The 27,323-nt window shown below is 33.5% G+C and overlaps 4 protein-coding genes, 1 long non-coding RNA gene and 9 other non-coding genes across 14 annotated transcripts; 12 read left to right on the plus strand and 2 right to left on the minus strand.

Annotated features, from left to right (window-relative positions):
- Positions 1–373: 373 nt before the first annotated feature.
- Positions 374–2,991, plus strand: LOC145598679 (tobamovirus multiplication protein 2B-like). The gene is made up of 5 exons (XM_081655058.1): positions 374–665; positions 1,878–1,943; positions 2,035–2,099; positions 2,219–2,303; positions 2,575–2,991. The coding sequence occupies exons 1-5, from the start codon at positions 531–533 to the stop codon at positions 2,614–2,616; spliced, it is 393 nt and encodes a 130-aa protein (XP_081511184.1). The 5' UTR covers positions 374–530; the 3' UTR covers positions 2,617–2,991.
- A 3,448-nt stretch (positions 2,992–6,439) lies between these two features.
- On the plus strand, positions 6,440–11,492 carry LOC145596512 (ribose-phosphate pyrophosphokinase 2, chloroplastic). The gene is made up of 8 exons (XM_081652690.1): positions 6,440–6,746; positions 7,868–8,041; positions 8,186–8,434; positions 8,763–8,906; positions 9,008–9,175; positions 9,577–9,646; positions 10,252–10,333; positions 10,983–11,492. Exons 1-8 carry the CDS (start codon positions 6,621–6,623, stop codon positions 11,161–11,163), a joined length of 1,194 nt encoding a protein of 397 aa, XP_081508816.1. The 5' UTR covers positions 6,440–6,620; the 3' UTR covers positions 11,164–11,492.
- A 3,090-nt stretch (positions 11,493–14,582) lies between these two features.
- LOC145598309 (uncharacterized) lies at positions 14,583–16,801 on the plus strand. The gene is made up of 2 exons (XR_014103532.1): positions 14,583–14,974; positions 15,072–16,801. It is a non-coding gene; the product is annotated as an uncharacterized LOC145598309 (long non-coding RNA).
- LOC145599975 (small nucleolar RNA U61) lies at positions 14,914–15,005 on the plus strand. Its single transcript, XR_014104215.1, has one exon. It is a non-coding gene; the product is annotated as a small nucleolar RNA U61 (small nucleolar RNA).
- On the plus strand, positions 15,111–15,203 carry LOC145599977 (small nucleolar RNA snoR14). Its single transcript, XR_014104217.1, has one exon. It is a non-coding gene; the product is annotated as a small nucleolar RNA snoR14 (small nucleolar RNA).
- LOC145599966 (small nucleolar RNA Z101) lies at positions 15,292–15,382 on the plus strand. The gene has a single exon (XR_014104206.1). It is a non-coding gene; the product is annotated as a small nucleolar RNA Z101 (small nucleolar RNA).
- Positions 15,492–15,579, plus strand: LOC145599967 (small nucleolar RNA Z101). The gene has a single exon (XR_014104207.1). It is a non-coding gene; the product is annotated as a small nucleolar RNA Z101 (small nucleolar RNA).
- LOC145599837 (small nucleolar RNA R30/Z108) lies at positions 15,793–15,890 on the plus strand. Its single transcript, XR_014104095.1, has one exon. It is a non-coding gene; the product is annotated as a small nucleolar RNA R30/Z108 (small nucleolar RNA).
- Positions 15,939–16,035, plus strand: LOC145599962 (small nucleolar RNA snoR31/Z110/Z27). The gene has a single exon (XR_014104202.1). It is a non-coding gene; the product is annotated as a small nucleolar RNA snoR31/Z110/Z27 (small nucleolar RNA).
- Positions 16,244–16,335, plus strand: LOC145599954 (small nucleolar RNA Z223). The gene has a single exon (XR_014104195.1). It is a non-coding gene; the product is annotated as a small nucleolar RNA Z223 (small nucleolar RNA).
- On the plus strand, positions 16,422–16,519 carry LOC145599838 (small nucleolar RNA R30/Z108). Its single transcript, XR_014104096.1, has one exon. It is a non-coding gene; the product is annotated as a small nucleolar RNA R30/Z108 (small nucleolar RNA).
- A 266-nt stretch (positions 16,802–17,067) lies between the features above and the next one.
- Positions 17,068–17,155, plus strand: LOC145599981 (small nucleolar RNA U36a). Its single transcript, XR_014104221.1, has one exon. It is a non-coding gene; the product is annotated as a small nucleolar RNA U36a (small nucleolar RNA).
- A 158-nt stretch (positions 17,156–17,313) lies between these two features.
- Positions 17,314–18,751, minus strand: LOC145599023 (peroxidase 20-like). Its single transcript, XM_081655435.1, has 4 exons — positions 18,545–18,751; positions 18,240–18,431; positions 17,819–17,984; positions 17,314–17,729 (listed from the first exon to the last, which is right to left on the minus strand). The coding sequence occupies exons 1-4, from the start codon at positions 18,749–18,751 to the stop codon at positions 17,314–17,316; spliced, it is 981 nt and encodes a 326-aa protein (XP_081511561.1).
- A 943-nt stretch (positions 18,752–19,694) lies between these two features.
- On the minus strand, positions 19,695–25,810 carry LOC145596644 (type I inositol polyphosphate 5-phosphatase 2-like). The gene is made up of 11 exons (XM_081652855.1): positions 25,374–25,810; positions 25,165–25,276; positions 24,960–25,061; positions 24,553–24,646; positions 24,203–24,307; positions 21,446–22,277; positions 21,146–21,330; positions 20,936–21,044; positions 20,652–20,800; positions 20,238–20,463; positions 19,695–20,137 (listed from the first exon to the last, which is right to left on the minus strand). Exons 1-10 carry the CDS (start codon positions 25,404–25,406, stop codon positions 20,256–20,258), a joined length of 1,929 nt encoding a protein of 642 aa, XP_081508981.1. The 5' UTR covers positions 25,407–25,810; the 3' UTR covers positions 19,695–20,137; positions 20,238–20,255.
- Between the last annotated feature and the right edge of the window lie 1,513 nt (positions 25,811–27,323).

Raw genomic sequence — 27,323 nt, forward strand, 5'->3', positions numbered from 1 at the left:
TGAATCGAAAAATTAGCTGTAACCCTAGGCAGACAATTGATAAGAACTTAACAATCGAACTAGAATAGCATCATCTTCATATATGTAGCTACTCACAAGCTTCACCCTTAATGGAAACCCCTTTTTCTACAATTTTTTGTGCCAATGAGCTCTAATCCTTGGAGCGGCAACAATTAGGCCTCACCATTATGATTTCAAGCCACAAAACAACCATGTAACATGCCACACATTGTACCACTCGGCCACTCCTATCTACTAGCAACCTCCCACACCCTCCCTCTTCACACCGCTCCCGTACATGCATACGGTCAAAGACAGCGTGATAAGTTGACAACACACGATTAGTTAGCCAAACCACTCCAAGGGCAACTAGCATTTTCTATTCCAATTGTTTAGGACCTCAATTAACTTAGATCATAAAAGAGGGGAAAAATATTACGAGTAATGAATTTTTGTCCTAGTAGGTGAAGAAAAGACAATTTCAAAGAGAAACATTAAGAAACCTAATAGAAACAAGAACAAAAGTGAAAATGGCGACGACGGGAGGAAGAGGACGAACCAGTAGAGAAGGGACGGCAAAAGCAACAGTGGCTGATCAGATTTCACAGTCAATTCAATCAACCTCCAATCTTCTCCAACTTATGCAGAATTCTTCTCCTTCTCAGGCATTTCTCTCTCTTCTTTTCAACTCATCTTCTATCTTATATACTTCCTTTTTGTTTTGTTTTTCTGGAAAATTCCAGTTATTTCCATGAATCTGACAAATTCATGCTATCATTTATTGTTAGGAGGGTAATTTATCTTTTTCCCCAATTTTGATTTTCTAGGGTTTTGGAGCTGAAATTTTTAATCTTTATTTGACTGTTTTTAGGATTGATCATGTTATATACATTGTTCTTGAATCTTGATTTTAGCTAAGTATGTGGATTTGCTTCTAATAATTTGGAAGGCGGAGACCCAGGTGATCAAAGTAAATTTTTGTTTGCTATTCGCTCTAATACTAAGCGAAGTTATCAAAGTTATTATATTTTGAGTGTTAGGTGATATATAATGGTGTTTTATTCTTCATGTATCAATTGATTATATGGATGAACACACAATGGTGATCGAACATAAACCGGAATTAGATTATTGGATAGAGAAATGTATCATAAGGGTCCAATTTAGGCCAAGAAATTGATAACCTGAGTAGGATATCAATGAATTATGGAGTAAAAAGAAATCTACTCCTACTTGATCGTGTGGGAAAGTTGGTTTTTTTTGCACTTTTGCTTGCTAGAAGCCTATATTGTTATGTTTGTTCATTGGTTTGTACATACGGTATTGTGCATAACTAATACCCTAACTGGATTGTGTTTTTCGTTTTGGTGAATGAACCTCTTAGTTTAGCCTTTAGGGTACCTACAGATTAAGTCATTAGCCCATTACTGTATATACGAACACTTGCTGAATCATGAGAATGGAGTCAATGAAGAATTATACTGTAGTTCTATTGCATTGATTCGGTGGATTGTAGCAACAATGGACGCAATGTGGAAGGATGATATGAGATACGAGTAAGTTGAAGTAAGGACTAAGGATATTAATAAATCAAGTTGAATTATTTTTGAGAAAGTATAATTAACCTGAAAGTAGCATTAGACACTTCAAAACCTAGGTAGAGTAAGGAAAAGGATGTTCCCCTAGTTTATGAGGTATAGGAAGCATTTACGTACAATTTTTTGGGGGTTTATGCTGGAAATGTACCAAAGGTTGCGCCTGGTTAAGTCATGTGCATTTAATCATACTAGTGAAATTGAGATACAGAAAACCTTAACATAGTTTTGTCAATTCTAGCATATAAGTTGGTTAGTTATGTTGATTTTGTTTATGTGTAGGCTCACCTGGCAAAGCTTCCCAAGAACCTTTTGGCAAAGACAGATACCATAAAAAATACAGGACAAGTATGTTGTTTCATCTACTACGTATAAGACTCTTGTAAGCAGAAGTGCCTAAGCTCAAATTTCATTCTTAGTCACTTAAGAAATGATGCAGGTGTTGCAGCAGCTGCCACTAGTAATTTCCTCACTTGATGCATATATGGAAAATGGTTTGCAGAGGTTTTGTATCTTATAATTTCGCCTCTGTTTTTTCAAGGAATTGGACCTTTTGTATCTATCAATTGATCATTGGGCATCCTCTCTGTGTTTCCTCATCTTGTTGGTTTACATGTATGCAGCATTCCGCATTTAAATACTGTTACTCAGCTGCTCACAAACATGGAAAGCTCCCAGCTCAAGTCTTCCTCTCAACCCTCTGAACAGGTAAGTCAAGTCATCTCACCTTTGTTTCCCCCTGCCACCCACTTTAAATTGGTTTCTTAATTATGCTTTTATGATGAAAATCACGGGGTCATTCTTTAGAATTTAATTGTGATATCTGGGTTGAACTTATGCTACTGGGTTTGGCTTAGATTTCCATACATGTCTGGATGTCCCTTATCCAAAGAGTTGGATTTGGCTGTTCTTACAGATGAGTTTATCACTTTATCAGCCTGTAAACTTCTAGAGTATTGATGGCTTTTTCTCATTGCAGTCTCGTGAAGGGGCAGCAAACCAATCGTCAGGGGAGCCTTAAACTACCTGGCTTGAGAGTGGTAAGAGGAGTTAATCAGTGGAGGGGTATTCTGCAGAGACTAGAAAACCTCTTCAGCAAGGCTTTCCAGCCACTCCAAGGTATCCTTTTAACATTGAAGTGATATACTTCGTATACACACTCCATTTTGATGTACATGGCTCTGTTTTTTCTCTAGAGGTAGGGTGGTGTGAGAGTGAGGGGTAAAGATGAAGAAAATGAGAATTGGAGCCGTAGCCTGCATTTGTATACTTTAGAAAGGCATAGCATTTGTGGTATTCCAGCTTACTATTCAAAATTGTGTTACACTCTACTGACTGGCAATCGATTTTTTCCTGCTGAAGTGATCATCTTAAAAATGGATGAGAATTCTCTATATCCAAGAGGCTTAGTTTTTGTCCTGAAACAAGAGAGTTGTTGACAAAATTATATGAAGTATTTGATTGGACTGCTAAATTTCCAAACCAGAGCTCAACGCGTTTGTTGTGATATCATATGTAGCTACTCCATAATAAGCAGTCAATCAATTAATCAAGTAGGAGATTGTGTGAATCTAGTGATTATTCTATGTAGTAAGCAGTTCATAGTACTGGTGTAAGTTGATGCTTACACCTATCGTGACGCACCAAAGGGACTAAAGCTCAGTATAGATGCCTAAACGGCTAAACTTTAAAATCGCCAAGATCCCAAATGGACAAAAGTAATACATAGTGCGACCTATATACAAGGGGGAGAACATTGTCCTTAAATCATGAGTCATTTTTCATTTTTGTTTGGAAAGCTTCTTAGAAGGACACTCACAAACAACAATTTGTATTAAAAGTTTAAAACTAGTCTACAAAACTAGAGTGGCTAGCAAAGTAGCAATAATTGTCAATGTACGACTATGCAGTTCAACTGTTGAAAAACTTAACTACAATATAAGCACAGCAAATGACTAATTGACATTCATGACACACAAAAACATTTCTTATGCTCCTGTATATTTTTTCCAAAACCTGTTTTAAACGTTTTTTTAGACATTTGTTAGTCTTGTGAGTAGCTTTCAATATTTAACTTACTCCGTAGTAGTTTAATGTTGATAGTTGTTTTAAAAAAAAAAAAAAGGTTTAATGTTGATGTAAACTGTTCTCTATTTTTTTCCTTTTTTTATTTATTTTGTTTGATAACTACTGGACCTTTTGTGTGACAATACTTAATCTCTATCAAGAGAAATACTTATTAAATTGAACAGTCGTAGCATTAAAATTGGAAGTAACTTTAATTGCATGCATATAAAAGAACATTTTTTTTAATTGATGGGCATAGATATGACTAGGTGCATTGTCATCAATTGCACGAAATTTCATGGTTTGGGGGTAAGAATATATGATACGTGACAAATAAATTAACAAATTTGGCTGATTAGGTCTTTAATCTTATGATCTTATCTCAAGTGGATAATGTCATAAACTCATAATTATCATGATGGATCAAGCTGAGCAAATAAAGATCAAGTACAATGAAGATAGATGTACGATGCATCCATCAATGTTTAAGGTTGGAACAAGTTCAATCGAAGTCGCGTCTTGATATACATATTTGGTTAAACAATAACACTTAAGAGTGTACAGAATGATTACATCGATCTGATAAATATATAAACCCAATCCGAATCGTTACATCACATGATCAAGCGTGGTCGGTGGAGATTTACTCATGTCAAATGATTGCATACCATTCATTCAAGACCAAAATTCAATCATGGAATAAAAACCATAAAGCTAAGATTAATACAAAGTACTAATTCCATTTGACTAAAGAAGCTAGGATAAATTTGTTAGAGAATATCACAAAGAAGATGACAATGCTTTCTCATTTCCATGTAATTGATGTAATCTTAGAGCACTTGGCAAACTACCAAGAAAATAGAAAAAAGAGTATATTATGTGGGATGGGCCCACCTCACCACCGAATGATATTCGGGTTGCCACTAACAAGTCCAAGTCCAAGTGGGGAATTCATGGTTGGTGTACGTGTGTGTTTTGTGTTTTGCCTTACAAATTCTCGTGTCTCTTTAAAAAGTGTACTTTCATGGTTTTACAACACACCTCTGTCGATCCAAATATGTAGCACGAGTTATAGGCTTACACGAGTTAAAGACCTGGAATGCGTTTTCTTTTTTTAACAAACTAAAGGATGGATGCTTACGTTTTCTTCTCATCTTCTAGATTAATGTATGTTCGTAATCAATGTATGAATGTATCTAATCCGTAGTACGTACTTCAATTATTTTTTTATTTTTTTTTGTAGCTACTAGAGAAAAGGATAACTATCCTAGTATCATCTAACTCAATACAATTAAAAGTTGTGCGGGTTAATGATATTTACTATCTTTACGTGGTAACGACGTTGAACTGTTAATATCAACTACTTTAGTTAGAATTTAGATGTAACATGATACTCTGCTAAATTTATAATTTGAAAAGAGAAGGGTGGATGTGACGTGAATCTGTTACTTTCTTGCCGCGATAGCTTTTGATATAATATTTTGAATATATGACTTTTTGTTGTAATGAGCTTTGATTTAATAATTACCATGTCAGCCAAAAATTTAAGTTAACAGGTAAAGACATGTGGTTAGTTTTACATAGGTAGGATTAATTATTATACTCGATTAATAATACATAGTATATACCAATTGGTTGTTGGTGCTGTGGTGATTGAGACTACACTTAGGGCCTGTTCACTTCAGCTTAAATTTAGTTTAAGCTCCAATCAGTTCACTTCAATTCAGCTCCTAATTTCCCTCACTCATAAAATAGTTATTTCATCTCTATTCAGTTCAGCTCAGCTCAGCTCCAATCAGTTCAGTAAATGTGAACATGCCCTTAATAAGAGAACTGCGTATTCGATCCCCAACAACATCAATTGAAATGGAACTAGAACCTAACCACAACAATAAAATAAAATAAAAAACACAATCAATAAAATAAAAGTATATATTTGAATAATGATAGTAACAAGTCATTGTTTATAATTATAAATTGCATGCATCATGCATTATAGTAAGGTGTGCATCTTTTATGAATTTGATGATTCTTTTATTAACCGCAGTTGGACTTTACATTCCTTATTACTATTCCATAACCATTGTTTGAGAATATGTACAAGTATTTTGAAGGTTTAATTACAATAAGCATTACCGATTTTTTTTTTTTTTGGTTGTAAATGTCTATATGAATTTCGTTCTATTACATCTAACCCCTAAATAATAAAAATATTAAGAGAATGGAGTATATTAAGAAGTACATGAATATCATTTTTTACAAGCAGGTAATTTCATTAATTCAACTCAAGCTCCGCCAAGGCTAAGAGTCCTTGGAGAAATAAGTCCATACAAACATCGAAAAAATGATCTTTAGTTCCTTTTTCAAAAAAATGATAGTATTTAACCCTTTTTCTAAAAAACATCAAAGCTATGAGATGAGATATTCGAAATACGTAGTATTATCATACGTAACTTTCAACAATGATATCTCCTCGTCTACATAAAATTTACCCATAAATCGATATTTTTTTTTTCTCAAGATCTACACCAGCCATACCAAGATCTCATATGGTTCAAATCGTTTTAATAGATCATTTACACCAATACAACCTAAACCGAAAAGAATTTAGTTAAGTGGTCAAATAAAATATACGGCGCAGTGACCTGCTCACCCTAACCCTGTCCACATACAATAGTAGTAGTCTCAATCCTCTCCTAGTAGGCAGGCAAAGAGGGGCCAAGTCCTAGAAAAGCAAGTTGCGCAAAGTTACGACATCACAAGAAATACATATTACATACACCCCGACTCTCCGCAGAAAGCCAAAGCTCTCAGCAATTGTAATTTGTAAGAGAGAGAGAGAGACTGCTACCGCCATTCAAATTCCTCTTTCTTTCTCTCTCCTCTTTTTTTTTTAATTTTCCCTCCGTGAATGTCAAAGGTCGCTCTACTCTAACCCTAATTCTTCAATTTTCATCAATGGCGTCAATGGCTCTTCGTTGTTTGTCATCTTCTTCTTCTTCGTCTTCTTCTACTTCCTTTTGCCCTACTTTTGCCCCTCCTCCTCGCTCGCCGCCTTCTCGCATCTCACTCCCGTTTTCCGTTGTAAGTCTTTTTTTTTTATTATTATTTAATTGTTTTTTTTTTTTTTGATATATTCAATTTATTTTTTGTTGCGATTTATATGAATGTTATCAATTCTGAAATCCAGAACTCTGGTTGTATATCTGATTTCTGATGATTTTTTCTTTGTTTTTAGGTGTCAGTTTGGTATAATGCATGGTATTTTTTATATTTTTTTTATTTTTTTTGAAGAATGTTATAATTCAACTTTATAATTTTCATCAAGTTTGTGCGACTAAATTGATGATTAATTTCATTACTTTTAAAATTTGCAGTTATGGAAGCTGATTGAATTATATTTTTGCAATAACAAAAATTCTTTATATTTTAAGTCTTCAATTAATGATAACACCTGCTCTTGAATTATAATATTTACTGCTCTTATTTATTTCGGAATTAATAGTGACATGTACTGTATTATTTTTAACTATTAGAAAAAAAAAATGTCACTTTTCATAATTTGGTATTTGTTTGAAACTAGTTTTAATTACCAAACTAGTGAGTAGCCCGGGCGTTGCCCCGAGTTGCTACTGTCGTAGACGTGCAATCGATAAATTTTTTAAAAGATTTTTAAAACTTGTATAATAATTATTATTGTCAAACTAAAATTGAGTTTTTTTTTAAGTATATTTTATTTTAATTGAACTTGTGGTTTGCACTTATATAATTTTTTTACATATTGATAATATACTTGATAAGTGGCTTAGATGGTGAAATGGTTATTTTTGTTGTAAGAGATTGAGGGTTCGATTCCCCTTATCTTTATGTTTTTATATTCAATAATGTTGATTGCTTGGGTGATGTGGCACTATTTGAGGGATGATGTGGCATCATGAGACATTGGGAAGATGACGTGGCGCAACAAAAAAAGGACTGCGTGGCACTTCGACGTTCTTAGGAACGCCTTTTAATATATAGTATAGATATCGGTTATATTAGATTGTGTGGTGTGTAGTTTAGGCTCGAATCGAGTTTTTTAAAATTGTGTTTTAAGCTTAGTTATTAGGAAGCAGGACAGGCTTAATCAGTTAATTGAGGTTGAATTCATGATAAGCTTTTGTGATATGTAATATGTTGTAACACTGCCTTTGCATCTCTTGTAGAAATGTAATGGTTCAGAGCCGTTGAAGACGGTTAATGGACGACCATCTATCCCAATCCTCGACGAGCAATCTCTGCCAAAGTTTCTGCACTCGAGACGTTTGGAGAATTCTGTAAATAGGAGTGATACAAGGCTGAAACTGTTTTCAGGGTTGGCAAATCCTGCTCTGGCTAAGGTCAGTTCGTAGTTTATATCATTGTCCTTTTAAATTTCATGTGTTTGGCTGAAACAATGTTAGTTATGCTTATGTCGGTGTCTATAATCCCAATTTGTCACTGTATGTTGTCGGTTATTTCATTTTGATGCTTGTTTTGTTTAGGAAGTTGCTTGGTACATGGGTCTGGAGCTGGGAAAAGTGAAGATAAAACGCTTTGCAGATGGCGAGATTTATGTGCAGCTGGAAGAGAGTGTCAGAGGGTGTGATGTATTTATTATTCAACCCACAAGCCCTCCGGCAAATGAAAATCTAATGGAGCTTTTAGTTATGATAGATGCTTGTCGTAGAGCATCTGCTAAAAATATCACTGCAGTGATCCCATATTTTGGATATGCTAGAGCAGATAGGAAGGCAAGTAATTCTTGTTTTTTTCTATAGTGAACTCCTTAGTTATTTTGCCTATTGATATTTGTTGGACTTTTATTGAAATTTAATATCAAAATGAAGAGATATTTGTGATTTGAGTTGGTTATTAGTGTAATTATGGTTCAGTTGATGTGCTTTGCAGGTTGGATTTACCGGTGTCAAGTTTTTTATTTACTTGATTTACTTTGTGTCATTATTCCTATGTCATATCTTTTGAGGTTCTTACCTTGTAATATATGATGTCTCCTGTTGGGTACTTCATATGATTGAAGTGTAGAAAACCATATTGTCTGAGTCTACCTGTTTATTTCAGACTCAGGGCCGAGAATCCATTGCTGCCAAATTAGTTGCAAATCTCATCACAAAGGCAGGTGCTAACAGGGTGCTAGCATGTGATCTCCATTCTGGGCAATCAATGGGATACTTTGATATTCCTGTAGATCATGTATACTGTCAGGTAACGCGATTGATGGTTTTGAGTACATGCACTGATGAATGTTGGTGACATCTAGAGACGATCATTTGCAACTTCTGATGCTTTCATTTATTTGCATGCAGCCCGTGATACTTGATTATTTAGCCAGCAAGGGTATTGCTTCAAGTGACTTGGTTGTAGTTTCCCCTGATGTTGGAGGAGTTGCAAGGGCCCGTGCTTTTGCCAAAAAGCTGTCTGATGCACCTTTAGCCATTGTTGACAAAAGACGGCATGCACACAATGTAGCTGAGGTAATTTTCTTTATTAGCAGTGTTGATAGGAATTTTAGTGATCTGGCATATTAGTAAATTGTTTCTTAGCTTTGTCTTTGTGGTATTGTTTTCTGGAAGTTGGCAGTCCTCTGTTTGATAAGTGATAAGAGCAGTGAGCTTTTATTGTTATTCACAAGTTGCTTAACATGTTAGTTGTTAGGGGCAAGCACTATGATAGTATGAGTTTGAGGAGGTGTTTGAAAGTAAATTCATCTTCATGTATTAGAATTTATGCCTCTTGTTCTCGATATCTATAATACATTACTTCATACGTAGTTGTTTTTATTATTGTTATGTGCCTACTCTTATTGTTACCCTGTTTGAATGTTATCATAGAGGAAAGTAACTAATGGCACTTTAATATCAATTTCTTCGGGCAGGTGATGAATCTTATTGGTGATGTGAAAGGAAAAGTTGCTGTAATGTTGGATGACATGATAGACACTGCTGGTAAGCTGTTCTGTAAAAGGATACATTTAGCAACCTATAGTGTTTTGTTCACTGCTAGAAGTATTCTACGGAGTACATGATAAATTTCAGCTTACTCTCTTGACAAATTATCCTTCTTTGTTGTGTACTAAGTTAAAATATCTTGAATATCTCCTATGACTTATTGTTTCTTGGAACTTAGAAGTGACTAAAGGTATTCAATGCTCATTTCCTACTTAGCTTTCCTTATCTGGAAACTGGAGGGCTTTGTTTCTATGTCCATTTAATTTATTTATTTATTTTTTTTTCCCTATTTTTACTATGTCCGAATGTAATAGTAATCTATGTCAGTAACAGCATGTTTTATTAGTATATTTCTGTACCATTGCTCATTGTTCATGCCATATTGGGTCTGGGGATCTGCACTAGCAATTGGATAGTGTTATATTTGGTGTAATGACTTTTTAATGGCCACAAATTTTGTTTGTTGAAGATAGCACCATTGTAAGGTTTTGGGTCTAATGGTTAGCCTTTTCATTTTGGTTTATGCTAAATCATTTTGGCATTTCTTAAATTTACATCTGAAACTATGTTTATATGACGACTAATGAAAATCTTGACTGTAGGTACTATTACAAAAGGTGCAGAATTGCTGCATGAAGAGGGGGCTAGAGAAGTCTATGCATGTTGCACTCATGCTGTTTTCAGGTAAAAGTTTTTTATATTTTTAACTTGAGCTTCTTGTTTTGTGAAGAGTTTTTTAAGTGTGGAGTCGTAAAACCACCTCATCACTATTGGCTAGTCCCAAAAAGGCCTGATAATTGGGATTTTCTTAATGCTGCATACGACTGATTCATTTCTTACCTTGCCCAAAGTTGTAGCCTCTTTGGAGATGCAATTTTCTACATTGACGTGTTGTTATTTTTGTGAAGAGGCTCACTGAATTGCCTTTTCTCTTCTGAGCTTGTTCTTTAACTCTGTGAGTCTTGGTTAGTAATTATCCTATTTTACTCGTAATCAAGTACTAGATGATGTATGCGAACTCTGTAATCAACGCTTTTATTAGTCACGAGTCTCACGACTCACCAGAGTTGTTTGGTTCCTCAATGGTTATTTTCCATTGCCTCTCCTTCGTTGTTTTCTTGACAAGACTAGCAGATCGTATGGCTCCTCCATTTTCAAGGCTTTATATTCATCAGAAAACTTGTACCTAGGCGCTTATAAATGTGTTTGTCCCAGTACTTGGCATTTGAGTTGCAAAATGATTACGTTTAATGCTTTGAGAAACACTCATGGTCTTACACAATATCACCACTTAACCAGTTGCTAATCTGATCTATTGATGTTTCTTTTGCAGTCCACCAGCAGTTGAGAGATTGTCCAGTGGTTGTTTCCAGGAAGTGATCATAACAAACACAGTTCCAGTGGCAGAACAGAACTTCTTCCGCCAGCTGACTGTCCTTTCGACAGCAAACCTTTTGGGGGAAACCATTTGGAGGGTTCATGACGACAGCTCAGTTAGTAGTATATTTCAGTGAAATTAGTCAGTCCACCAACATAGTAGCATATCCTATAGAGCCAAATCTTTTGTAGGTGCCTTCTGTTTCTTTGGTGTCCTCATTAGTTTCTTGCCTTCATAAACATACAGGGTCAATGTAAGCTAGCTATTATCCGATGTAGTACAAAGAGTAGCATAAATATTGTCGGATCAAGTTCCCCTTGGGTGGTACTGGTAACAGGCATTCCTAATTATCTAGGATTGCATTTGTATATTTTAGTGTCACTTACAGCTAAATTCTAGATTTGAGTTGAAGCCCAGGGTTTTATTTTTGGTTGCAATTTGAATAATCTGTGACGTTGAGATCAATTTTATCTATAGAGCTAAATAAAACTTTGATAATTACTCAGCAGCAAAAGATTTCTAACGTGTCTACAAGTATTCAACATTGATTGCGTATGGCCTATATCTGGCCCTAGGGGTGAGCAAAAATTCCGGGTTAGGAACCGGCGGGTCCGGAACCGAGATTGGACCCGGTGGTTCCAATTCCGGGTAATAAATTAAGGACCCGGTTATAACCAATTCCAATTCCAATTCTCAACTTTTTGGACCCGGAACCGGTTGGGTACCCGGTTACCCAATATATCCTAAACTAAATAAATTTTAAATAATAAAAATATGTTAAATGTATCTAATTTGTACAATAAAAAAAGTATTATTAATACCTAACATGAATACAAATAGCTTAATGCATATATAAATATAAGTATTACACACTAATAATGATACTAACTAAAATAAGAATTATAATTTGTATTATTATTTTAACAATTACATACACAAGTGGGTACCCGGAACCGGTACCCGGTGGTTCCAATTCCAATTCCTAAAATTTAGGACCCGGTTAAACCAATTCCAATTCCGGTTCCAAATTTTAGGACCCGGTTCCAACCAATTCCAAGTCCGGGTCCTAAAATTTTGACCGGGTACCCGGTTTGCTCACCCCTATCTGGCCCAATGACAACTATCGAAGTTGAATGTGGATATCAACTAGATTGAGTTGATTTTGGTCCTGGAGAAGTCAGCTAATTCACAGTGAGGCCACACCAAGTCTTCCAGAGTCCACCTTAGCAAGTCAATTCTACACACTATCCTTTTTAAAGCTTTTGACAACAATGCACCATTGTAAATTTGTAAGTGAGTATACTCCTGATATAACATTGCCCTAGGTATTGTTAAGTGGTCACCATTCACAAAATCACTACATATGAGAAGAGTAATAACATATTTTCTTAACCTGAAATTAAGTGTTTTTATATGGATAGTGTATATGGTGTTATATAAATTGATTTCCTAAGAACTTTGATCGTATATGTACAGTACTACTTATAAAAATAAAAAAAAAAAAAATTAAAAAAAAACCTTAATAACAACTCATAGCTTGTTAGACCTATATGAGTTTATTAAAATATTAATATTTTTATATTTTCTCAGTTTTTCTTTTAATTACTTCGTATATCACTTTCCTAAAAAAAAAGCTTTAAATTTATCACTTTCCTACCACATGGGCCCAATATATTTTTTTCACTCTCCTTCTCTCTACTTCAAAAGTTGCTTAGAGTCCTTAAAAACAACAGCGATGCAACTAAAAAATGGAGTTATATATATATATATATATATATATATATATATATATATATATATATATATATATATATATATATATATATATATATATAGGGGAGGGATCCGGTGAGAATAGCTTCATATGTGAGAATTCATACTTATATGAGAACTGATTTAAAATTTAGAACATGTGAGTAAAAATTTAGAACATGTGAATAAAAATTTAGAACATGCGAGTTAAAATTTAGAACATGTGACTCAAATTAAAATTTTGAACAAATGAGTAATAACTTAGAACATTTGTGTGAGTAATAAGTTTAGAACATCTGATTTAAGAATTAGAACAAGTGATTAAAAATTTATAAAATTTGCTTTATGAAATTTTAAACATACTTGTAAAATTTAGAATATCTGATTTAAGATTATGAACATGTGAATAAAAATTTAGAACATCTGATTTAAGATTATAAACATATTTAGAACAAACTAATATAGAATATAGAAAGTGTGAGTAAAGTATTTAGAACATACGAGTTAAAAAATAGAACATATGCTTTGAAATCTGGAACATATAATTAAAATTCTTAGAACACACGTTTTAAAATTTAGAACATATAAGTTAAAATTTTGGAACAAGTTATTTAAAATTTATGACATAAACTTAACTAATTTATGGTTTAGAACATGTGAGTACTAAATTAGAAAATTTGATTTAATTTAGACTACCTAAGAAAAAGTTTAGAACATCAGATTTAAAAGTTAGAACATTTGAGTAAAAATTTAGAACATAAAGAGTGTTCTCACATATGAAAAATTCTCACATAAGAAAAATTCTCACGAGAGCCTTCCCCATATACATATATATATATATAAAGTGAAAGGGGGTTTTGGGTGATAAATTTCACTTTCCCAAAATACCCCTTTAATCTTTTATAATTTTCAAAAGAAAACTACCATAATTTTAAAAATATAACTACCACTTTTTTTTAAAAAAAAAAAACAAAAAAACTACCATCCTTTAATTTATTTTAATTTAATTTTTTTTTTCTTTTTTTTTTGAGGAAATTATAATTTGCATGAACATTATAATGAATCTTACCTTTTAACCTCTAGATTTCATCGATTTATAAACCCACTAATATATTTTTTTTTATTAGAATAAGGTAGATAATATTCAGGAAAAAAAAAGAGAGAATCGAGCCATGCATATTAATTTCTTATGTTGCACACGCAATTTGCGTGTGTCTCACAGCTTGTATATTTAATGCAAATACTAAGTAGTTTAGTTAAAATTGTATAAGGTGGTACCAAAGATTGAAATCTAATTTCTTCTACATAACACAATCTAACCCATAACTTTAACCTTTTGCAAACTCTCTAACCCACACTACTCTATACTTCTATATTAAATCTATACTTCTATACTAAGTACATACGTCATTACCAATTAACAAATCATTCCAACTATTATTGATAGACTAATATAACAAAACTTTTGATGGGTTTCGCACAGTAGACCTCAAGAAAACAAGATCTAATTCCTTACCATCTTAGCAAATAACAATTGGTTTCATCTATACATATAAGTATAATTATAACTGACATGCACCAATTAAAAAGGAAATACGAGATAGGCATTTCGAAAACAAATTAAGAGGAATAAATCAACATTTCTCAAACAATAGAGAGTTAAAAATTATCTTTCTATACTCTTTATTACTCGTAATAAGTAACATTATGTTTAACATTTATGCATAACATACATAATCGATGATAATATATACGGAGTATTATAAAGAAACTATTTAAACAAGTGGTAACCCGGTGCAACGCTCGAGCAGTCGAGCCGTTAAAATTTTATAAGGTGGTTCCAAAGATTGAAGTATTTACCTTAACCAAGTTCAGCTTAATGGGCCAACATGCAAGGGGTCAACCATACAGGCCGGACCCAAAACCCAACATAAACCTCAAATTAGGGTTTCCGCTTCACTCTATTTAGGGTTTTAGGGTTTATAAATAAATCGTCTTCTTCAATTTCAATCAATCAATCAACTGAATCTCCCAATTCTAAAGCTCAAATTTCTCCCTATTCAACAATTGGTTTGTATCTCAAATTTTCTGAATTATTTGTCTCTTTAATTTCTGTTTATTTTTTAAAATTTCGCAGCAATGAGGAAAAAACTTCGTGTCCAGAGTTGGTCTTCTACTGAATTCCTTCTATGACGGTAAACACAACCTCTAAGAAGTTCTGAGCTCAATTTCATCTATTTAACTTCCGATTTTTCTTTTCAAATTTTTTTTTATGTATTTTTCGAAATCTAGGGTTTCATTTTTCCTAATTCAATTGGGAAAAAAAAATAAATGAGATGAAGAATTTTATTCATAGTCTGTCAATCCCCTGATCCCAGTTTACTGGGTTTGATGACACAATGAATCCCAACAGGTTCTGATCTTCTGTCAATTTCTCTTCAAATTTCAATTTTTTTTTTCGCTTCAATTTAATCGTCGCTTATAAAGTGTCAAATTTTAATTATTGAATTGTTGGGGGTATATGATGAATCCCATTTATCTAATGGGTATTTTGCGTCTGATTTTCTGTGATGCTTTTTCACCTTGGAGAACTGATCCCCTTTTCTTAAATTATCTTTTCATTTTTATGTAAAAATCTTATCTTTTTGTTGTATAAAAACTTAAATGTTTTTTGATGGGTGAATTAATTTGATTGATCCTTTAATTGAATAATCTGGGCAACTGAGGAATCTATATCGTTCAAATGGGTAATTTGCGTCTGAATTTTATTGATGCTAACCTCGAGATACTGATGCCTATAAATTTTAATTTGATATAAAAATTTCATTTTTTTCTTAACTTAGGAATTGCGATGTATCTTTATGGGTCAATGATGTCTTTTTAGTACTGAAAATCCTGAAATTTTTAATGTTGATAAATTTCAAAATGCTGAGATCCCATCAAGTTATCTCATTTTTGTATCTTATAAATTAATGTTTTTGAAAAAGTAATTTAGGGTTGATTAAATTTATTGAAAGATTGCAATGAGGATACCAAGCTCCCTCTTCTGAGTTAAAGCTGAGGACAATTGCTGGCAGAATCGAACCAATAATATCAGCCACTACTGAGCAATCTCTTAATATTTATAAAAATGTTTTTATACTATAATGTTGTAAGTGAAGCATCATGTGATGAGATTGGAAAATTATCTTAGGACACCTTCCAACACAGCCTAATTTGGCTGTGAATGAGAAAGAAAATCCTTTCTGATGATGCTTTTCACTTTTAAGTTTTTATGTATATTTTTTTTTTTTGAAAACAAGTTTTTATGTATATTGTATCTGGTTATTGTATGCAAGTAATTATGGGTATGGATGCTTGGCATTTCGTTATGTGTTAGAAATCCTGGTGATAGAATGGAATTGAGGACATTGTTATTGTGGATTGTATTTCAATTTACATTTTTAAACTTAGAAATATAATGAATTTGGCAATGAGGATGAATTAGCACAGCTTAATGCCAGTTCTGCTTCAGAAAATTCTTGATTGAAAAGCTGTTTCATTTCCTGAGCTAAATGAACTTCAAATTTAAATATTGGATATTGTTTTATGCACTTTTAAACATCTTAACGGAATAACATCGGGCTTATACAAAGGATGTAAAGAGATTACAATGAGGATAACAAGCTCCCTCTTCTGAGTTAAACTTGAGGACAATTGCTGGCAGAATCGAACCATTAATACTAGCCACCACTGAGCGATCTCTTGTTGCATCTACATTCTTTAGAAACTATTTTAAACTTGTTTTGCAACTACATAGTTGAGCTTCATGTGAAGAGATTGGAATATAATCTTAGGACACCTTTCAACACAGACCTTTTAGGCTGTGGATGAGAAAGAAAATCCGTTCTGATGCTTTTTACCATTCTAATTGATTTTTATTAAGTGTGACATAGTTTATGTTGTGTGTATACTAGACAAGTTGTTTCAGATCTTTATTATTGATGATGTTGAAATAATAATAGTTTAGCAGTTTTGTACTAGTTCATTTTCTTCTTCTCAGTTCTTCGAATGGCAATTTCTTTGACACTTCTTTGCAGTTGCATACTTGCATTGTTTAGTTGCAAACCATTGTTTAATCTGCATGTTGCACCCAGGGTTTCCCCAAACAATCACGATGCCAAGCCCCAATGTGCGCGTTATACCCATTCACCCTAAATGGCTGTTTTGTGTCTATTCAATGGCTAAATCATTCTCTTTTTACTCATTAAGTATCAAAATTAATCCAGTTTTAATTTGAACAACTTTTAGGCCATGATTACATATTTATCCGCGCTTCTGAGATTTACTCGGTGAAGTACAGGATTAAATTTGGTTGAATTTCTTGATATGAGCCTATGAATCCTTAACATAACATTTCAGTAAACTTGATGCTTTGAATGGCACACTTGCTGCTTCAGAAGATAGAAAAAATGTTTCAATGCCAAGTTCCTAATTACTTCAATAATGTTGGTAATCTCTATTTATGGACTCTTGAAGTATGAGTATTTTGTATTTAAGTATTCACAAATCTACAATTCTTCCTAATTTCACCCTTTTCCCCTGTTAAAACATTAATATTGCCCATCTTGATCATTGAACTAGCAAAAGAATCAAAGAAAAACTCTCTGTTAGAGGCGTATGCCCAAACTCTCTGTCGTATGTCTCCACCTTCGTCTTCAAGGAACAGCACATTATCTGAATGTAACAATCCTTTGGATTCTGCCAAGTTTTCGTAGTAGTGGTTGTCGAAATATGTGGGTGTACTATAATCAAGGGGTGTTAGCACATTATCATTCCCTGATCTGGGACATATTGAACTCAGGGTTTCCTGGAAACTTGAAAACCTTTCGTAGATGTTTTCTTGAAAACCAGCATCGTAAATCCTTTGCCTGAAGCTTACGCATCTTGCCACTCCCATAGTGTGGCTTCCTGTCGAAAATAGTTGCTTGATTGTTAGTTTGACATACACTATCATTGAATTATACTTAATCCTCAGATGGTTTAAGCAAATGGATTACCTGATAACGCGACCAAGTCTTTGGTTTCCAAACCTTGTTGCTTAAAATTGGCAATGAGAGCGTCTAGTGATAGGTTTGGAGTTGGGATGAACTTGTTTGCACCATCAAAGCTAGCTGTTAAGGAATCTCTTCTGCCAAGCCAAACTTCCCACGATGGCCCTCCTCTCTTCAAAGAACCAAAACATTATGAATTCATACACTTGTTCTTTTGGAGCTCCTAGTGAAGCAGGGTTATCTACTATTGTGTCGAATTTAGAGGTGGCTAACGGGTCATTTAGATTCAGTCCAGTTTTAAATGAGTTTGTCTTAGCTTGGCAGTTTTAAATTCTATCCTATGTTATTGTTCTAGAGTAGCTTGAAATTGGATATAGTGCTCATGTATGTGTTGAAAATATAAAGAGGGGGTAAGAGGAGGATGTACCAGAACAACGGAATCACGAGCAGCAATAGCAACAATATCAGCACAAGAGACTGTCCATGGACATGCTTTTTCTACTGCAGCCTTAATATCATCAATGACATCGAAACCTCTGAGTGAATCTTTGTTTGGTTTTGCTCCCTTTTCGCTAACAATCCCACCATTGCTGTCCAACAATACCGATCCATCACATCCCTTAAACAAATTTAACAAGGTGCAAAAGTAAGACACCCATAATGATTAGTGATAACTCAATCTTCAATAATAATAGTTGAAGTTATTAGGTGGAGTTTATCACCTGAAGTTACCTGCACAAAACAATCATGGAAATGCAGCCTCAGTAATTGAGCCGCTACTCGAGGCTCCCTTAGCACTTTAGTCTTCACAACGTACCTCACAATGTCTTCCAATAAAGGGCAGGATTCCTTGTAATAGTCAAGCACAAGATTTTGGCTCGAGAATTCGATGTAATTCATTACAATCAAAATTACCAATAGTAGTTTCATGAAGGCCATTACAGTTTTAATAATGGTAAAAGAATTTAATTGGAATATCAATGTTAAGATCTTTAAGCTATGTATATAAGTAATTACCAATTGACATATTTTAGAAGAAAGTAATTATGTTTTTGTAATGTTTTACATGTCTTATATGTATGAATTCAAACCAAACTCCATTGTTGATGGGATTTGCTTAGGTTCTTGGGCTTGAGATTGAGTATAGTATAATGTTTCTGTGCTGTATATTTTGTCTGCATCTTGGTACTCTGACCTGCATATCATATAGTAATATTTCTGGAATCAAAGTTTGATATAGCTAACTTTACCGAACGTTTGAGTCAAAGTAATTAAATGTGTGCTCAAGTTGCTCTTAACTTCTTTTTGTAACCAATCTTTGTTTAAACAATTTCTCTAACATAGCGTCACACGCACTCATATCACTCTACTTTTGCTCACTAAAACTATGAGCGGGTTCAATTGATGTTACATTTTGATTTTTACTATAGTAACATTTTCAGGCGGAAAATACACACTCATAATATACTAAGTACTAGTATAATAAAAGACTTATGGAGAACAATGATGGGTACCCAAAATATAATTTGTATCATCAAATAACCTTATAATGAATTAATGATATTTATTTTGGAGTATGATGTACTAATTAAATTACAAACCAACATTATAGACTTAGTTGTTGTGAAGTTGTTGATCTTCAAACACAAAGTACTTGAGTTAATACACTTAACAACTTCCACTTGCATAGTTAAATGTAATCACAATAGTAAGGTGACCACATCTAACCACCCTAGCATTTTCTAGTGGGAGCTTCATTGAAAGCCACACAGTAAGTAATCAAATAATAACCACCAACTGATAAGAGTGATATGTATGCAATAGTGCTCTCTTTCTTTATCCGCCTCTCTAAGAGTTGAAGAGCTAATGTAAACAAAAGCGATGGAAACTCGAACCAAGAACGAACAAACGATATATATATATAATACAAGCTCACAAGTAGTACAGATTTTACAAAACTGGTGCACCTGCATACTACTCAAGTACATTATTTATGTTACCTTCTAAAACAAAAGAATTTCTATAACTTTTTCCTGTACAATTTTTGATTGCTTTAAACGACACTGCTAATGATGTGTGAACTGCGCGCTATATAAGTATGTATAATCAAACATTACACAACATACCTCACAATTCACACCTTTGTTTATATGATTTTTTTTTTTCTTTTATGTCCTTAACAACGATCACACACCCAACGCACCAGATTTCACCTACAAGTCCAGGAGAATGTCGAAAATCTCTAGTCAGATGACTGATCACTGATCCGAACTCTCCCATTTACAGTATAACATTACATAATTAGTCTTCTGAACAATGCTCACCCTGCAAGCATATAAGAACAGCATTGTCAGAATTTCCTTCAAAACAGTTAGAAATGGACTGAAATTTTCGTGTATTCAATAAAACAAGCTGATGCATTTACCTGTTATTTTGGAATACACTACAAGATATCGTCCTCATCAGGGAAAACCTCTGGATGTATTGCTGCAGTGTTGTAATGCAGAGTTCTTTGTAGTTTTCTCGGGTCTAAAACTTCAACTTCGATTGAGAACGAGGAACTAACAGGACGGTGATCTGATATCTTTATTTCTGCTCTTCTGTAGAAATGCTGTTTTATGCCCTTTCCTGACCACAGTATCCTGTCACACCTGCACAACAGCAAAGAACATCTGTTATCATCAAGATCCTTTTCGATAATTAAAAACGTATTGCAGAATCAATCTGATCTAATCTAATCTGATGTTGTCTGATATAAAGATTAGAAGCACGAAATTACTCAAGTTCTGAAATATGTTGATTGACAGTTTTTTGTCAGACTGACAGCAGGTTTGCTTACCATGCTGGTGATCTCCTCTTCTCCCCTTCTTTTGGGTTTTCGCCAACATATCTATCTGAGTTGATGCCATACTTGTATGTAGGCGGGAAAGTTATTGGTCCCTCTTTCCATCCATCAAAAACACGCCCACGACGAAGCTCTGTGCTAAGCTGTAATTTTCACTCAGAATGTCAGTATCAGCAACTCAAGTTTTATATTTAATCACAATGCAGTTGTATTAGATATTGTGTGTGATTTGGTTCTGTTTTGCTGATTACTGCGTAAATTTCATTCAGAAACCTGACCTGATCACTGTTGATGAGCTCATTCCATTCTTTGTTAGCAACACGCTTTCTAATTTCATGGTCTGACATATTGAGACGGTAATTCAAATCGCCGAACCAGAATATTTGGCTGTCAACAGCAGAATCCATATTAGGAATCTCATAAAACATACAGTAACCTCAGACTCATAACACCAACAAGACTAATGGAGCTTAGAAAAAAATGCTTACTCATGAGATGGAATGTTATGTGGCTGGTTATCTTCAACGATTGATGTGAAACGAGTACGTTTAATGATCTCATATACATTATCATTGCGCCTATTTTGATCTCCATCCTTGTGCCCAGATGTTAGATGAGAGCAAACAAAGCACATACGCGACTGATACAGAGACATGCTAACAGATATTGATCCCTGCACACATAAAAAAAATCACATTGTTATTCGTCTGCTTATATATCAATGTAATATTACTTGTCAGTTTTAAATACGAATGTATAATAACCTCAAAAGTCACAAGTTAAATTACCTTGTTTCCCATGTAACCCATAAACCCGACACCAACAGGAAAGACCTTCAAGTTGCTAATGTGTCTTCTCAACTTCTTGCGAACCCAAACTGAAACATATATACCAACCATCTGCTTGCTGACAATTCGAACATACTTACGACGAGTATTACCATTAGAGAAACTTGGTGGACTATCCTCTGGCAAACCAAATAAAGAATCATCTTCATCTTCTTCTGCAGAAAATTCACCAGAAGCATCTGATGCAGAATCATGAGAGTCTTCAGACCTCTCAGGCTGTTCCTCAATCAGCAAATTCGCGAGACTAGGATGAATCCTTTTTAACCCTCCATTATTAGGTATCAAGTTAGGATCAAAACTTAAAGGATTTCCCATCCATGAGACTCCTGACATTCCTGAACTGCTCAAAACTCGGCGTAACTTCAGAGTTGAAGTAGAAACATTTGAAGGCACTGTGACTAATGAATGTCCAGGCCAATCTATCCTTCTGTCACTGTCAATTCCATAAATCCTCTTAATTAAGGCCTTTGTTTCCTCACTGTATTTTCCTGTAAGTTCATGTCTTCCCAAGTCAAGATCAGGGTTCGGTTTCTTTAAGGATTCCTCGTTTGCTAGACCGAGGGAAGGGACATCAACCTCAATTGCAAGACCATCTAAGGTAGAGGATGCTCTTAAGATTGGAGAAGGGGGAGCACTGTAACTTTTGTAGTCTATTTCAGGTTCAGATGTTTTGTTCAGGGTTTTTCTGATGAATGACTCCCATTTCGAAATTGGCCTGTTATCCTCTGCTCCTAGAACATTACCAGGATTCAGGGGGATCACCTCCTGGAAACTGCAAATTACCATACAAAAAATGATCCCAAAATTAGTTCTTTGCCCCTTAGATTTAAGGTACGTCATAGATTCATGGGTTACAATTGTATTTAAATCAAACATGGGTCGTGATCACGCATCCAACACATAAATATATTGCTCGTTTCCATTCACTAATCAATTTTATGACGCGAATGAAAATGAAAATTTATAGTTATATTACATTACCAAGAACTGTTGGTTGAAGTTTGTTCACAAATTTAGGTGTAACATTGTCATTTATTATCGCATACCAAAAGACTCTAGAGAGACTGTCTCCACTAAAATGATTATCGTAACACGTACGTGTTAAGAAAAAATCCTAGTCTAAATAAATTGTATACCACTACTTCTTCAATTGAAGAGCTGTTGATTACAATTTACATTGATAAGATCATGAGTTGTCACACCTAAGGAACAAGAACAAATTAAAGTATAGCATGCCATTAATTAATAAATTGAATTGAATTAGTGGGACAAATAAGCTAGTTTTTGTCAATTATAATACGTGTTTGATTACAATTACGGAGTAACTACCAATTCAAGTGCTTACCAACAATAAGGAAGAAAGTGGTATCCCTCCACTTTTAACTTTGTAAGTTGTAATACAAACATTAAGAGAAGGTACAAAGATATGAATGTCATGAATTTATCCACACAAATCTACTTTTGGGCGGCAAAAAGTTGATGATGTATAAAAATAGAATGGTCTAAACACGGTGAAACACCTAACATAACTACACAAGAAAGTTTCCTACAAATGGATAATTATGGGTAGCTTTTAATCTTTTTTATGTTATCTCTCGGTCGTGGCTTACCTAGTCTCCCTAAGGTCAACGAAACTTTTACGGAAGTAGATATTTTGATTTCTAACCAAAAGATAATACTTTGGAGTTAAACCTTTATGGATGTTGAAACTTTCTACAAACGACCACTAACTATTAATTTATTCTATAATTGATTTTCACTATAGTATATGTTTTTCTACTACAAGATGGCCGGATGAAGAAAAAAAATGTGTTGGTGTAAGAAAAATGAAATATAGAAGTCAGTATCGTGATGAACTTTCATGTGATTTAAAGTGACTAAACTTTATATTCATTATTTTATTTAATTCATTATTTGTATTTAAAATTGGTGATTTATTCTATCAAGTCTCAGCAAGACAAATGGCTATTTTTAATCTATTTGTTCACCGCCGAATACATGCTTTATTGTTTATGAAAATTTGGCCTCAAAGCTAGCTTAGCTAAATGCTTTGACACATAATTAATTATAAAATTTAAGCCCAATTGACATTAGGCATCAATTTGATTCTTCCAAATTCAACGCGGAACTTGGTAATATTATAGTGAATGGATGTATAGTTTTAAACAGCTTGATGCTATAGTACACATGCACAATTAATTTTTTTTTTGTTTAAAAATGAACAAATACGATGAAAAGACGAATCAACTACTAAACAAGCTGCCCATTGTCAATATATATACGTATAATCCTAAGTGTTTGTTTAGTTGACGTATACTATATGGTTGGTTAATTATTATTAGATCGGATTAAGATCTTTAACAGATTTATCATGCTACACAAGTCTAAATCTTCCTAGAATAGATCGTACTTCCGATAAGAGAAATACAAATATCTGCTCATGTCCTACCAAACGACCACTAAACTTGAAGCACCAAATACACAAGATTAAGACGCAACATGAAGTCCCCTTTGTTCTCAATAAGAGATGTGAACAGTTATAATTCAAGATATGCTTTCAGATATAAGGATTATAATTTTGAGATTACTGGGACCACATGTATAACCGGACCACTATTTCATTATTTCATACTTGTCCAAAGTAAATAATTAACAGTCTAAATAGTAGCATAATTATATAAAAATTCATAAAATTACCCAATAATATAGATATCTGCTGGTTCTTCCATGCAAAGCCAGTCATCTATGTCAAGACCATCCGATGGAGATCTACCCGCTACATTCCATGTCCCAATTGTCACTCTACATAACATAACATACCAATTGGTTAGGGAGCGACGCGTAAGAATATATAATAACTCCTCTAACTTATAAGATGATTATTTTATCGTGTATCTTTTTTTTTCTAATAATGGGCAACTTATGTTAACAGAATGCTTAATTGAGACTCGACGATGTTAAAAAAAAATTATTAAAATGACGGTATAATGTCTAGCTATGTTTTATACATGAATTTAACATGAGCAAACTTACGACGATGATCTAACCTCACATCTTTAGTTTTCATGTATTCAACTCGAAGCGTTTCGGAAATTCCTCTTCTGTGTCTTAATTGAGAAGCACGTTCACTAGGTAATTTGTCTGAACAGAGATGGAAACAAACATATGGTCACAACATGTACAAATTCACATTTTAGGCGAAACTTCCTTTTTTTAGATATATATGCATCTATATATATGCAGCAAATTACAAAGGAAAAAAAAATAAAAAATCATGTCTCCTATAATTATTACTAGTTTCATTTAGCTCATAAACAGCTAGCCATTCAACTTAGTTGAATAGCCGGGTTTCGGGTATGAACACAGACGCGTTGTTCATACCTGAAACACTGTCAAAACTTTAATATTTAATTAAATTGGAACAAAATTAAAAATAAATTCCAATTATTACTACCTGAAATTTGATCTGTACTACACATGGAATGCGATGGAGTTCTTTCAGGTCTATGTAAAAGGTCTTTAGCATCCTTGAGGTTGGATTCCTTGTAAGTAAATGCTGAAAAATTTCCCAAAACAATAAAATAAACACCAACTTAGAAGAGAGAGACACCGCGAAAATAACTAGTAAATCGAAAAATTAAATTGACATGAAAACACACCATCACGATCATCTTCGCTTTCAGTCTCAGTATCGAAATCATCCTCGCTAAATTCATACTCCTTAGGCTTTATATTAAGCCATTTCTTCATAACCAGGGAAGGCCAAAATGCCTATAAAAATGAAACAAATTACATTAAAATTATTTATCGACCCTGGAACAAAAAAACAACATATCCATCCCTTGGTAGAAGCTAAGGTCGGACATACCTGATCTGACCGCCTTCCCCGTCGAGTCCTCATATTATTATTTCTCGACCACACGAATGTGTGAGCTCTCAGTAGCCACTAATAAAAAGGAGGAGGAATTGAGAAAATTAAAGGAGTTTAACACGACGACGTAGTGAACAGAAAAAGAAATTATGGGACGAAATATATATCACCCGTATATATGTAACACCAACCAGCAAACGTACTGTTTTGGGTCGTTTCGTGTCGAATTATTTTTTTTATATATATAAATGAAAAGTAGGAAGATCAATAATAAAAAGGCTAAAACCGTTAATATAACAAGGGATTACATGCAATAACTTCGAGGAAGATACTCGCAAAATAACAAGTATGAAACGACGACATTGTTTAAAGCCATTATAACAAGCTAAATGGTGCGGGACAGACAGTACACTTCATGGTTTCAACTTGCACCTTATAATTAGTATTTATATTATAACCCTAAGTTTTTATAAATTAAACTTATGGTCCTTACCTTTCTTCTACGTTTGAATAATGACCAAACATAAATATATAAAACCTTGGTTTTTAGTAGAAAAACCAATCAAATTTGTCACATATAATACAGAGTATATAATTATTTGTATAACAAATTTGTTATGTCGTTTTCAATGAACTAAGATTTCAACAGTCCTAGATCAGTAGGCACACATATTTTGCAACCATTGCTTTCAATAAAATTGGTGGGTTTATTGGTTGGACACTACCCTTTGTCACACATACACAATATCACATAATTTTAAGTCTTTTTATATTCAGTATTATATATACAAGTCTCGTTTACTGTTGATACAAGATGACGCGTAAATCTGTGGTTTTTGAGGGAGCCAACTCATAATATGAGGAAATCTCATGCCAATCTAATGGTTACGAATATTTGGAAAAAAAAAAAAGTTAGGATCGGACTCTAATTAGGAGGAGTAAGTTTGTCCATTAAGATCCCACATGATAGTCGAGAATACATTAAAATACAAAGAAAATAAATAATCCATACTAGTTGGAAATAAACTTGAAGATAAATAATGTCCACCATAAATTAAATATCTATTGAAAGGGATCTATAAGCACTGTTAAACCTCTAGCTCATACGACATTAAGATTTGCCAATTGCATAACCATGGTGCAATACATGTATTAATAATTGGAATTATTTTTAAAGGTACAAAAAATAATAATTTTATACCCATGCTTAAATAAAGTAATGAAATAATTACAGATGGATTATTGATAAACGACAATAACACCATTACGTCCAACCCTCACAATGACCCACTCGTGTAATTGAAAATTTCATAATAACCGTAATTTAACAAACCTAACCATAGGTCAAAAAACTATATAGTATATAATATAATAGGATTATTAATATAATCCAAGGTCTATATGTCATGAATTAGAAAATTAAATCTAAAATTATAAAGTTAATTAAAAGAGGAAACTAATTAGCTACCAACTCCAAGTAAAAGCATGTAACAAAAAGTCGGTATAAGATTAATTAGGGTAAATAATGATTATTGTAAATATAAATGGAATTGTTTAATTTCTTTTTTGGTGAGGAAAAATAATAAAAAAAAAAAAGAAAAGGTAGAATAAACCATAAGAGGTTAGAAAAAGGGGACCCGTAAAGGTGAGAGAAGTGGGGCTAACAAGCGCACCATAAGTGGAGGTGGAGAATGATGAAGGTACCAGCCGACTCATTTTCAATTGAGGTCAGCCATGCAATTAAAGTAATTATACTTAAAACATCACCATTTTTATTTGGTAATTTGAGATGAAATTTTACTAAATTTGTTTTAGAGAATGTTTAGTTTGTATTAACAATTTAGTAAGCCTTGTATTCTCGTCATACATGACGCTGTAACGGGTGAATATATATAAAAATATTATGTACTTTCTTATCTATTTAAAATAAATGCTTCATTTTAACTA

Source organism: Chenopodium album, chromosome 20, assembly GCF_948465745.1.
Source record: "Chenopodium album chromosome 20, dcCheAlbu1.1, whole genome shotgun sequence".
In the NCBI taxonomy this organism is placed as follows: domain Eukaryota; kingdom Viridiplantae; phylum Streptophyta; class Magnoliopsida; order Caryophyllales; family Amaranthaceae; genus Chenopodium; species Chenopodium album.